General features: G+C 41.1%; 1 protein-coding gene across 5 annotated transcripts in view; it reads right to left on the reverse strand.

The window, feature by feature from the left end:
- The window catches only part of fnbp1a (formin binding protein 1a), a 57,708-nt gene extending 49,526 nt beyond the window's left edge, over positions 1-8,182 (reverse strand). For 4 of the 5 annotated variants that reach the window (XM_044196515.1, XM_044196514.1, XM_044196512.1 and 1 more), the window contains exons 1-3: positions 8,028-8,182; positions 4,790-5,162; positions 4,439-4,589 (exon numbers count right to left, since the gene is read on the reverse strand). In XM_044196515.1, the coding sequence (XP_044052450.1) occupies positions 4,439-4,589; positions 4,790-5,082 (444 nt within the window). In that variant the 5' untranslated portion in view covers positions 5,083-5,162; positions 8,028-8,182. Of the gene's footprint in view, positions 1-1,384; positions 1,661-4,438; positions 4,590-4,789; positions 5,163-8,027 lie in introns of those variants that run through there. The other variant, XM_044196516.1, reaches the window with a different exon arrangement.
- Between the last annotated feature and the right edge of the window lie 3,403 nt (positions 8,183-11,585).

Raw genomic sequence — 11,585 nt, forward strand, 5'->3', positions numbered from 1 at the left:
TTCATTCCAGCTCAAAAATTCGATATATCGGCCACCATATCAGTAATCTGTGAATGTTTCCCCTCTAAAATCAGCATCGGTCTCAAAAATCCCATATCGGTCGGGCTGTACTACAAACTGACTGACTGTACTACAAACTGACTGACTGTACTACAGACAGACTGACTGTACTACAGACAGACTGACTGTACTACAAACTGACTGACTGTACTACAGACAGACTGACTGTACTACAAACTGACTGACTGTACTACAGACAGACTGACTGTACTACGGGCTAGAAACTGACTGTACTACTTACCCTCTGCTGTTTTTGTTTATTTGCCCAAAAAGCTGCCACGCTGTGCAGTCCCCCCCTCCCTCCCTCCCTCCCTCCTCCTCTCAGGCTTCTCTGTGCTGGACCATCGGCCGTCCTGGACCATCGGCCGTCCTGGGACCTCTGTCTCTCTCCTGGCTCTCAGTGTCTCATCCAGTCGTTGATCTGGATTCAGCCTCCCCCCTTCTCTCCCTAGTTTGCATGTTATCACGGCTCTCTCTCCCTCTGTGTGAATGGCGTTGTTCTCTTCTGTGTTTGTTTAAATGGTAACTGGCTACATTTATATAGAGCTTTTATCCAAAGCTATTTGGATACGCAGGGTGATGGCCAACCATTGGGAGCAATTTGGGGTTCAGTTGCCCAAGGACACTTTGGCATGTAGACAGGAGAAGATGGGGATCAAACCGCCAACCCAGTGATCAGTGGACAAGCCACTCACTCTATATATATATATATATATATAGATAGATATATATAGATATAGATATATATATAGATATATAGATATAGATATATATATACACACACACACACACACATCCCCTTCTCACCCCCTGTGAGGTGGTATGTGTCATCCCCATTCTCCTTGGAGTTTGTACTACAGACTGACTGATTGTATTACAGACTGAGTGTAGTAGCTACTGATTACAGACTACTGACTGTAGAAATACCGAAATTATGAAATATTTCAGTGTTTCAGGATGAACTGAACCTCAGAGAGAAAAATGTAGAGTAAAAAAAGGCTAAATACTTGACAATAATAATGATAATAATGATAATGATAATAGATTAGGGGTTGGCGGTTCTCTGTCTGGTCGCGCGCTGCAGCAGCATCATGGAGGATGCAGAGCACCAGCCGCTGTCGTCACTCACCGTGTTGCTATGGCAGAGCGGACAGAAGCATGAGGGCCTCACACACACACACACACACACACACACCCCAACAGGCCGCCCGGTTACCGGCTGGCTACTGGATAAACGGTCACAGCTGCCGGTAACCAGGTTAGCGTGTTACCCGGTTTTTAGGGTATAATCCTGCGTGCAGCAGGTGTGAACAGGTGTACGTACCCACAGCTCGGTGCCCCAGTTGCAGTTCATGGTGTCCGGTCTGCTCCGCTGCACCGCCTCTCGGTACCGATCCGACAATCACCGCGAGCTGCTGCTGTCCGCCGCGCGCATCCTCACCGACACACCGGCTGCCTGTCTGTCGGTCGGTCTCACCCTGTAGGCCTGTCTGTCTGTCTGTGTCTGCAGCAGCACGAGAGCAGAGGACGCGGTCACGCGCGGCGCGTCTCCCCGGAGGACCCTTTGTCATCAGTAAAGATGCTGAGATTGTGTGCGTGTGTACTGAGCATGCTCAGTTGCAGCCCTGCCCTGCTGTCACACACACACATTTAACAATGAGTGTTCCGGTTGTGTCAGACAGATAAGAAACATACAGCAGGCCTTTGGAAACAGTCAATCATTAAATCAATATAATAATCGATATTTTATTTAAACCTACATGTAATAATAATAATATAAATAATAAAAATCCAGAGCTGACAGACGGTGACGGTGTCAGTCCTCCAGCAGGCGGCGCCCTTCTCTCATTGATCACGTCATCACAATATTTTCTTAACAAGTTATTTTATATTCAAAACATTTAATTCACGATTCAGAATCCAACACATCCACCAACTGTCACATTACATTTATCAGCGCTTCCCTACCACTACACTGGGGAGGATTTATTATTCGTTTTTTATAATAATATATATATATATATAATAATGTCCCTTTATCATATACAGTTCAAGTACTGCATTTCTGAATGTTGTGGTGTTATTTACCCGATTGTTTATTGTTTAGCTTCAGATGCAGCCTGATCAGTGATCATTACAACTGCGTTAGTGACCTCAAGGTCTTTAAATAATAAGCAGCAGATGATCCTGCTAAGTCTTTTTAAACAAACCAACATGGAAGCTGATTTTTGTCAAAAACAGGAAATACAAACAAAATAAAATAATGAAGTTACTTGATTTTAACTTTTTTTTTTTCTTTTATTTCAGACAAACAATCTACCGGAGATCATTTTAACTTTCTAACAACAGAAATCACACAGACAGGAAATCAGCTCCATCAAAATAAAAGACTCAAACTCTAAACAAAGCTTTCTCCGAGTTTCCTTCAACAACAGTTTATAAACCGAGTCAGATCAGTAAGTACTCTTACTACTGTCAGTACTATTAAGACTACAGTACCAGTACTATGACTACATCCTCCAGACTGGACTGTTGCCATGGTGCCAGCAGGATGATGTACGATGTCACAAAGTTACAAACAGACATGAAGCCGCAAAAAGAAAAACACACTGAAGCTGCACTAACTGATGTAGTGAACACAACATTAAATATCCTTTTAAGGTGACATGTTGAACTTGTGATCAAACATCCAGCAGCTGCAGAGTCACATGACGCTTCGTCAGGTGGCGTGTCAGAGTCACATGACGCTTCGTCAGGAGGCGTGTCTGTGTCTCCTGATGGACGTCGGTCCGGTCTGCTCTCTGACTGCGTCTGTCAGCTGTTTGCTGCTGAGCAGGAAGCGTTCAGACGCTTTTTACAGCTTCTTCTTCTCTGGAAACGACGCTCTGAGAGCTGAGAGCGAACCAGAGCAGCAGCAGATGAACAGCGAGCTGAAAGTCTGTATAAAAGCTCCGTAAAGCCGAGCGGAGCTGCAGGTTCAGCTGATATTTCTCTGTGGCTTCATCACGAGGAGTAATCCCTTTCATAGTGTCATTTCATACATTGTTATTACAGAAATATAGATTATAGCTGCTTTAAAGAAACAGCCTGTCTCCTGCTCTTCTTCCTCTGCAGGACGTCTCCTCTCCTGCAGGACACGTTTCAGCATCACGTTCAGATTAAATGGTATCTGAGTTCTGACATAAAACATGTTTGTATGCCACTTCAGGTGATCTGGCTCACCTGTTGAGCTGCTTCTTCTTCTTCTCCTGCTCGGTGGCCATCTTGTGTCCGAGCTCCCTGCTCTCCTGACACTGCAGCAGCCAATTAGCATGAAGCTCAGCAGGAGGACACAGCTGACATCATCATCATCATCATCATCACACACACACACACACACACAGATCCACATATAAAAGGAAGAGTAAGTGATGGACTACAGAGCTGAAGCTTATATTTTAATTTTCTCCGTTAGACTGTTTAAAGCCTTAAACTCTAACTGTGGTGATATTTAATCCCACGTTTAGACCAAAACAGTAAACGTTTCTGCTAACAGGTAACAGGTGTGTGTGTGTGTGTGTGTGTGTGTGTGTGTGTGTGAGAATCACAGCTGATGGATCTTCTTCCTCCATCGTTGTCCAGAAACTATTAAAACTCATCAGCGAGCCGCTCTGCTGCACTGGCTGACATGTTCCTTCATCACCACGAACACACACACTGTAGTTTATTCTGCCTCCGCCCCACACACACCGTCCTGCTGCCCCAAACACTCACTACAGCACCACACGTGGATTCATCCGCCGCTGGAAATAGTCCCCAACAGATGCTCTGTTTCCTCCTGTTAGTCTGATAAAAACTACAGCGAGCAGCTGTTTGAGGAAACTACTGAGCCTTTTAAACACTGAAACTATGTATATGTGAGGTGTTTTTAAAGATTTACATCTTCAGCAGCAACCAATGGGCTCGCAGCTGAGAGCCGCAGACAGGAAGTCAGACGTTACTGAGAGACGGACTAAGAAAAAAATACAGAAAAACACCAGACTGATCCTTTAAATGTCTAAACTGGACAAAACAAGATGGAAGGTTTGAATTAAAGTTTAGATTTCTGTCTGTTTTCTTCCTGTTGTTCAGAACAGATCAAACTTTTATTCAAACAGCCGGTCGAATCTGAGAGGACTCAATAAATTCTGATTTATCAACAGTACGCTTTGGGATTAACTGAGTGCGATCCCTACAGATCATCATCATCATTAAGACATCGTGGTTCTGCACAAACTGACTGACAGGAAGCAGCTGTACTGAAAACAACAGAGGACCAACATAGAGCCCTGAGGAACACCACAGTTAATATGAGCTGTAGAAGAAGCTCCTGGGCTGGGACTATTTCACGGTGTTGTACCTGAATTTTTGGGTCTTCAGTTGGGAGTAATTCCTGGACCGTCTCCAGGAAAGCCACTGTTGTCTTCAGCACCGTTACCATGTTAATGCCTCCGCTGTGGATTGTGGGTAGCAGCTGTCGTAGCGTGCTGCAGCTCTGAGTGATGCGTTTCCTGTCAGAGATGACATCAGTTTGTCATGTGAGGACAGGACAGGACAGGACAGGACCGCCCCCCCCCCCTTACATACAACTTCTTGATCACAGTGATGATCTCATCCAGCAGGGGGAGGGGCTTCTCTTCATGTTAAATACTGCAATCTGAACACAGGAAGTTCAACTTCACAATAAAAGTCCAGTAGATAGTGTCAGTACCTGCGTTGTCTCTCCAGTAAAACACAGCTGCTGCTGTTTTTCAGCTCCTGATGAGGCTTCATCCTCACCGTACACTTCCTCAGACCTTCATCATCATCATCCCCCTCCTCTTCCTCAGGTGAGGCAGCAGTCAGCAGAGCGCCTGAATCGATGGTGGACAGAATCTGATCTGCAGGATTGAAAACAGCTCGAACAGGCAAGTCAGAACCAGGACTTGGACCAGGTCCAATTCTGGTCTCTGTACAGTGTTTCAGTCCGTCAGTCATCTGGATTTCCACCAAATGATGCTCCATCTTGTCTGCTTCCCCACTTCCTGTTTCCTCTGCAGGTCAAAGATAGACGTCCCCTCTGCCTGCTGGTCCTGGATCAGCTCCTGTAACAGAACCTGGACTCAGCAAACCTTCACACAGTCTGGACCAACCAGATTATATCCAAATAATAAGAAAAGTAGATCAGAGACTGAACATCTACACTACAAACTACGGCTTCATTGGCAGGATTATATGCGAGACTGAAGCTCAAAGCAGTCAGCAGGAAAACATTAAAATAAATTTCAATAATTAAATAAGGGTCAGAGTTAACCCTTCATCCTGAAACCGCAGACGTTGGTTGGCATAAGTTTTGCATCATTTCCTGTCAGAATAAAGTACATACTACAACTGTATACTGTTAGTATGTAGTGTGGACTGTGTCCCAGGTCCATATATATATTATATTGTTAAAGGTTTCGGTCCTCGAGCAGCGACATGGAACATTTTTCTACGAGTGAGTCCACCTGCTGTTTTCCTCGTGCACGAGGACGCACATGCACACATGAAGTCATGGCAACAGGATATGCTCTCCTGCCGATGGTTTCATGTTGTTCCACTGACTTACAGGTGGTGCTAACATGTTGTGGCGATCGGCTCCTTTAAGTATGCACGACGCCGCGTCACACGCACCAGTCAACTCAGGGACTATCTATCCGGTATTTCAAACCAAAATGGCGCACATCTACTCACTTGTGGAAAAGGCACAGTCCGTCCACAGAGTGATGCTTTGGACTTCTTTGAATATTTTATAGCATCCACATATTCATTGAGTTCATTTTTAAAAATAGGCAAGAATGATTTAAAACCATTGAATTTATATGTGGTATTTAGCAAATAAAAATAAAAGATTTATTAGAAAATATTATAATAATTATAACGACAACTACACTTGGCAGCAGTTAGTGGTTAGCTACTTTAGCAACAAGTAAAGCTATCCATCCATCAGGAAACTCTGTAAATCAGAGTTGAAGCTGAGCAGCTGTAGGACATCGGAGGGAAAACTTGAGTCATACTTGTTGGAAGAGCTTCTTTCTCGAAGCTTTCTGAGAAGACCGTAACCAGAAAATTATTTTTTATTATTTTATACAACTCAGCGGTAATGCCATCACACCCTGGACTCTTGTTATTATTTAGATCTCCAGTTGCTTTCATAACCTCTTCATGGGGAATGCTGTCACAAGCTTCCCTATCTTCTGATAATATAACTTTACAATGGCTGATTGACTATATAAAAGAGTTGGCTGGTGCCTTGCAATATTTACATGTGTATAGATTGCTAAAAACATTGTAGCAAAGGGCAGCTATTTCTCTGGGATCATCGATTATTTTGTCATCCAACTTAAGTTGATCAATTGTAGCATGTCAAGTTTTACTTTTTTCCGATCTAACAAAGTGGGCTGCGTTTTGCTCTGTATCGAATGTTGATTTATTTAAGTCATCCAATTTATTTTGTAATTTTGTATATTCACATCTCTTCCCATCAGACAGGGCCCCCCGTTGAGAAAGAGCTGCACAATAACCTCTTCTACAGTTACTCTTTTTTCCTTGGCTAGATCATCACCAAATTCCCTAAGAAATTTCCCCAACTCATATTTTAAGAGCTCCCAATTCTTCCCATAAGCTCTCTAACAATTATAAGCATTTCATAGTTTTCTCAGATTTACCACAACACAAGGAAACTAAAAAAGAAGGAAGGCTCATTACGTCATTACTGACAGCATTCAGATTTCGCAGAGGTGCCAGACTTTGGTGCCACTTCTATTGAAGATGGGGCGGGTCCCAGTATAACCCATCATATCTGTGTTGTTTCACCTTTGACTGAAAAATGCTTCCACAAAATAAAAATTTAAAAAAACACATTATGTTTTTTTATATAAATATGAATGTTAATTTTCCTTGTTTTTGGTCTCCAGATCGTGGCTCAGTCCAGCAGCTGTCCAACTATAATAACTGACCGCATTCCAAGGTACATATTTAAATGCAGTTTAATCAGGTGCACCTGTCCCTTTGTCCTTAAACTTTTTCATATTTCAGTTGTGAGAACTTTTGTGAATATGCATATGGATCCCAGTGAGGACAAACTAACTATAACAGATGATCATTGGCAGTGTGTTCAGTGCTGTAAATAAATAAATAAATAAATAAATAAAACAGCTGAACAGGAGTCCCTGTCTGAGCATTCGGTACGTGACCGTGGGTACTGTGGGACTCAAATCCCTGACCGTCAGTACGCAATTTCTATTTGAAGGAAATACACAATTCAAGACATGCTGGTTGATATAAATATGTCTACTTTATACGCAAGCATGGAGGTGCATTGTTTTGTATTTACTGTGTTTCTTTCGTTACAGCTGCTCACTATCACGTCAATGCACACAGGAATAGAAATACTAATAGAACAGAAATAGATAATAATAATAATAAAATATGTCCGCAATGACACAATTATTTCTAGAAAGAAATAAGAGCTGTGCAAATCAAAATACAATACACTGTAATACAGCTAAGATGAATTAAGTACAAAGTGGATATAAATTATAAAAGCTAAAATAAGTGCAAAGTACACTTTTTTGCTGGCCAAGAGGAGTTTTGGTTGAAATATGAACTCTTGCTGACATTTGAACTGATTATTTGGAGTTTGAACTGTGGCTAAAACTCTATTGTCATATTGAAATACCTGCTTGTTAGCAGGTTTGATTGTTAAGGGGTCACGGACTGAAAGACGTGGGTCCTTTGTAGGGTTTACTGGTACATAACTAAGAAACATGTCAGACCTGAACTCTGGCACCAGGCTCCCAGTCGAACTGCTACAACGTAAAGCATTTTTTATATTTTGAATAAAACTGTCTTTGCAAATATTTTCTGCGATTTGGTGAGAAACACTGAATGCTTTAATTTTACACTATGAACTCTGACGATCACAGTACCTGAGTGTTTGATCCACCTGAGTCTCTGTCGGTCTCTGCTGCTCCTCTGCTTTTCAGTCAGTGAACGAGCCACACCTGTCTGCCAGGTGGAAACACTTCCTGATCACATGATGCCAGCATGAAAACGGGGAAAGTCCACACCTTGTTAAATGTTTTCATTACACACATCTCCACTTCAAAATAAAACTCACAGAATTAATTGCAGCTAGAACCTGGTGTACAGAATTTCATAATTTATAAAGTCATCAAACATCAGAAGCAGCTTTGTCTTTCTTTAGATTTTACATGTCAGATGTGTCTCTCTCTATATATAGAGACAGGAAGTGATTTCAGACCACCTTAAGCTAAATCATTTTATTGGCATGGAAGATTATAAAAACAGGATTAAGGACTACTTGACCACAGAATGCTGCTGTCTTGGCCAGGACTCCCTTGTAAAAGAGATTCTGAATATTCCTGGTAAAATAAAGATAAAATTTAAAAAAATAAAGACAGACTGATGGAAGTTATTCACTCTGACCTCTGACTCATGTGCGGTACAAGAACATAATGATAAACTTTATTTATACAGTACTTTAAAATAACAGAACACGACAAGATTCAAGCGATAATAATAATAAATAATTCAATGAAAAGCAATTTTAAAAAAGGTGAGGAAACAGAGTTTGCTGCCCTGATCTCCTCAGGTGAGATGTTCCAAAGTCCAGGAGCCCTGAAAGTGTTTGTGTCCAAGTCTAGACCATGAAGAGAGGGTCTAAGGGTCTCAGGGAGCGAGAGGGGACATGAGGCAATTAAAGGTCAGAAATATTATGCGGGTCGAGGCCTCACTAAGTTTCTGTAATCAACTGGAAGAGCAACGCACACACATTTCCTTCAAAATGTATTCAGTAAAACAGGATGTGAAATCTGCTGTGTGATGACTTCATCCTCCTTCTAGAAACTGACAGTGAATATCAGACAGTAAATGTCTGTAGAGTCACATGTCGACCTTCTTCTTCTCTCTGACGCTGCAGATTTGAACTTTTTCCTTCAGATCCGAAACTGAAATGTCAGCGAGTCCTTCAACAAGTCGAGCGGCAGCTTCAGTCTGAAGGTCACTCACATTATTTTATTAAATATCAGAGACTCAGTTCAAACTAAATAACCAATAGAACATTTCTTACTTTGATCATTAATCTGTTCTGCAGACTCTGCATTTCATTAGTTTCGCTCTGTATAAAACTGATTCAACTACCTTTTTTCAGTGTTGAATTTATGCAAAGCAAGTTTCATAACTGAAAACATTGCGAACATCATGCGAGTGAAGCAATTATTTCATTCAAATATCTGAATCATATTTTTCAGTTTCAAAGTTTACACTTCTGGGGCCTCTTCTGTTTAACATCTACACGCTGCCACTGGCTCAGATTATGGAAAACAACTAAATATGTTACCATAATTATGCAGACGACACACACATTTACATAACAAAGTCACCAGGAGACTATGGTCCAGTACAAGTGCTGAGGAGTGCATCGAACAAATCAACGGTTGGATGCCAGAATTTTCTTCCGTTAAACAAAGATAAAACTGAAGTCATTGCTTTTGGAGCCGAGGAGGAACAATTAAAAGTCAGCGCTCAGCTTCAATCTGTAATGTTAAAAACCACAAACCAAGCCAGAAATCTTGGTGCAGTCATGGACTCAGACCTGAACTACAACAGCCGCATTAAGACAAACACAAAGTCGGCCTGCTGCCACATTAGAAGATATCCAGGATTAAAGGACTGATGTCTAAGCAGGATTTGGAAAAACTTGTCCACGCATTGATCTCCAGTCGACTCGACTACTGTAACGTTGTCTTTACTGGTCTCCTAAAACTCGCTCAGACAGCTGCAGCTGATCCAGAGCGTTGCTGCTCGTGTCCTCACTAAGACCAAGAAAGTGGATCACATCAGTCCAGTTCTGAGGTCTTTACACCGGCTTCCTGTCTGTTAAAGAACTGATTTTGCTGCTGTTGGTTTATAAAGCACTGGATGGTTTAGGGTCAAAGTACATTTCTGATCTCCTGCTGCGTTATGAACCATTCAGACCTCTCAGGTGGTCTGGGATCAGGTCTGCTTTCTGTCCCCAGAGTCCAAACTAAACCTGGAGAAGCAGCGTTCAGTTTTTATGCTCCACATATCTGGAACAAACTCCCAGAAAACTGCAGGTCTGCTGAGACTCCGTTCTTTTAAATCAAGGCTGAAGCCTTTTCTGTTTGCGGCTGCCTTTTATTAAATCAAATAATGATTCATTTCTTACACTGCACTGTAACTTTTACTCTCCTGTTTTATTTTCTATTTAACTCTAAGTGTTTTTAAAATGTCTTTTTATTTTGCCCTATGTTGCTTTTATGTTTTATGTAAAGCACTTTGAATTGCCTTGTTGTTGAAATGTGTTGTAAACTTGCCTTGCCTTTCAGCCTTCTAAATCTTAGTTTTAATGTTTTGATAAGTGACAAGCTAACTTAATATAATATGTAAATATTAATATGTTAAAGAGTTTCAAAGTGTTTGAAGATTGTGGATCAAAGACAACATTAATTTAAAATAAAGTTATTTTATTAAACATTTAAATCTCTCCTCCTGAGGTCGCCCTTAAGGAAACACTCAGCTGTCCAATCACGTATGAGCAGGTCGTCTGACTGTTAAAGGTCAAAGGTCACCAGCCTGCATTAATCTCACACAATCATAATAATAAAGTATGGCATTTCATTTGTATGATAATTTTATTATCAGACTGTAGCAAATGTCTGTTTCCTTCTGACTGCAGCTGCAGATCAATAATTGATAAAGGTTAATGATTATTGTTGGAGGGTCTCTGGAGTTTGTGATTAAATTGTCTCTGAGCTTCAGACTCAACTGAAGGAAACTGACTTCATCATAAACTCTGACAGTTATTAATAAACTGATCATTAAATATTATATTAATGAAATATTGCGATCTGTTTCTGTGTTCAGCTGCTGTTTGAAGAGTAAAATGCTTTCTCTTAAAGTTTCAGTGGAGTTCTGCAGTTTAAGGGTAAAAATGTGAACTAACAGTTACTTCTGAACACTAATTTATTGATAACTGATCAGATCTGTTCAATGCTCAAGTCTTTGACAGACATGAAACTGCTGAATCATCAGAACAAAAGATGAACAGCTGTGTTAGAAAATATCTGGTTCTTTGATAAAAAGTCAAAGCTACAAGAAGCCTCAGGACGCAAAAACTGGAGAGAAGTCAACTCCGTCTCCCAGGGTGCATTTCACTAACAAACAGCCAATCACAGAGCTTCACATTCTGTCTGTAAAACTGAGCTACATTTTAAACGTAGAAACCCAACATTCACACCTCTGAGCTGAGGCTCATGGGTATTGTAGAATTAAGAGAACCTGATTAGTCAGAAAGTAAATAATTCAAACTGGTGGTCAGAACATAAACCTGTATTGTTCTCCCACAACTTTATAATGAGCTGAGTTTTAATCATTTATTACATTTGGTCCATTTTTACCCGCAGAATGACTTTTTCTTGAACATCAGCGTACTGATACAACCA

The sequence above is a fragment of the Siniperca chuatsi genome, linkage group LG5 (assembly GCF_020085105.1).
Source record: "Siniperca chuatsi isolate FFG_IHB_CAS linkage group LG5, ASM2008510v1, whole genome shotgun sequence".
In the NCBI taxonomy this organism is placed as follows: Eukaryota; Metazoa; Chordata; class Actinopteri; order Centrarchiformes; family Sinipercidae; genus Siniperca; species Siniperca chuatsi.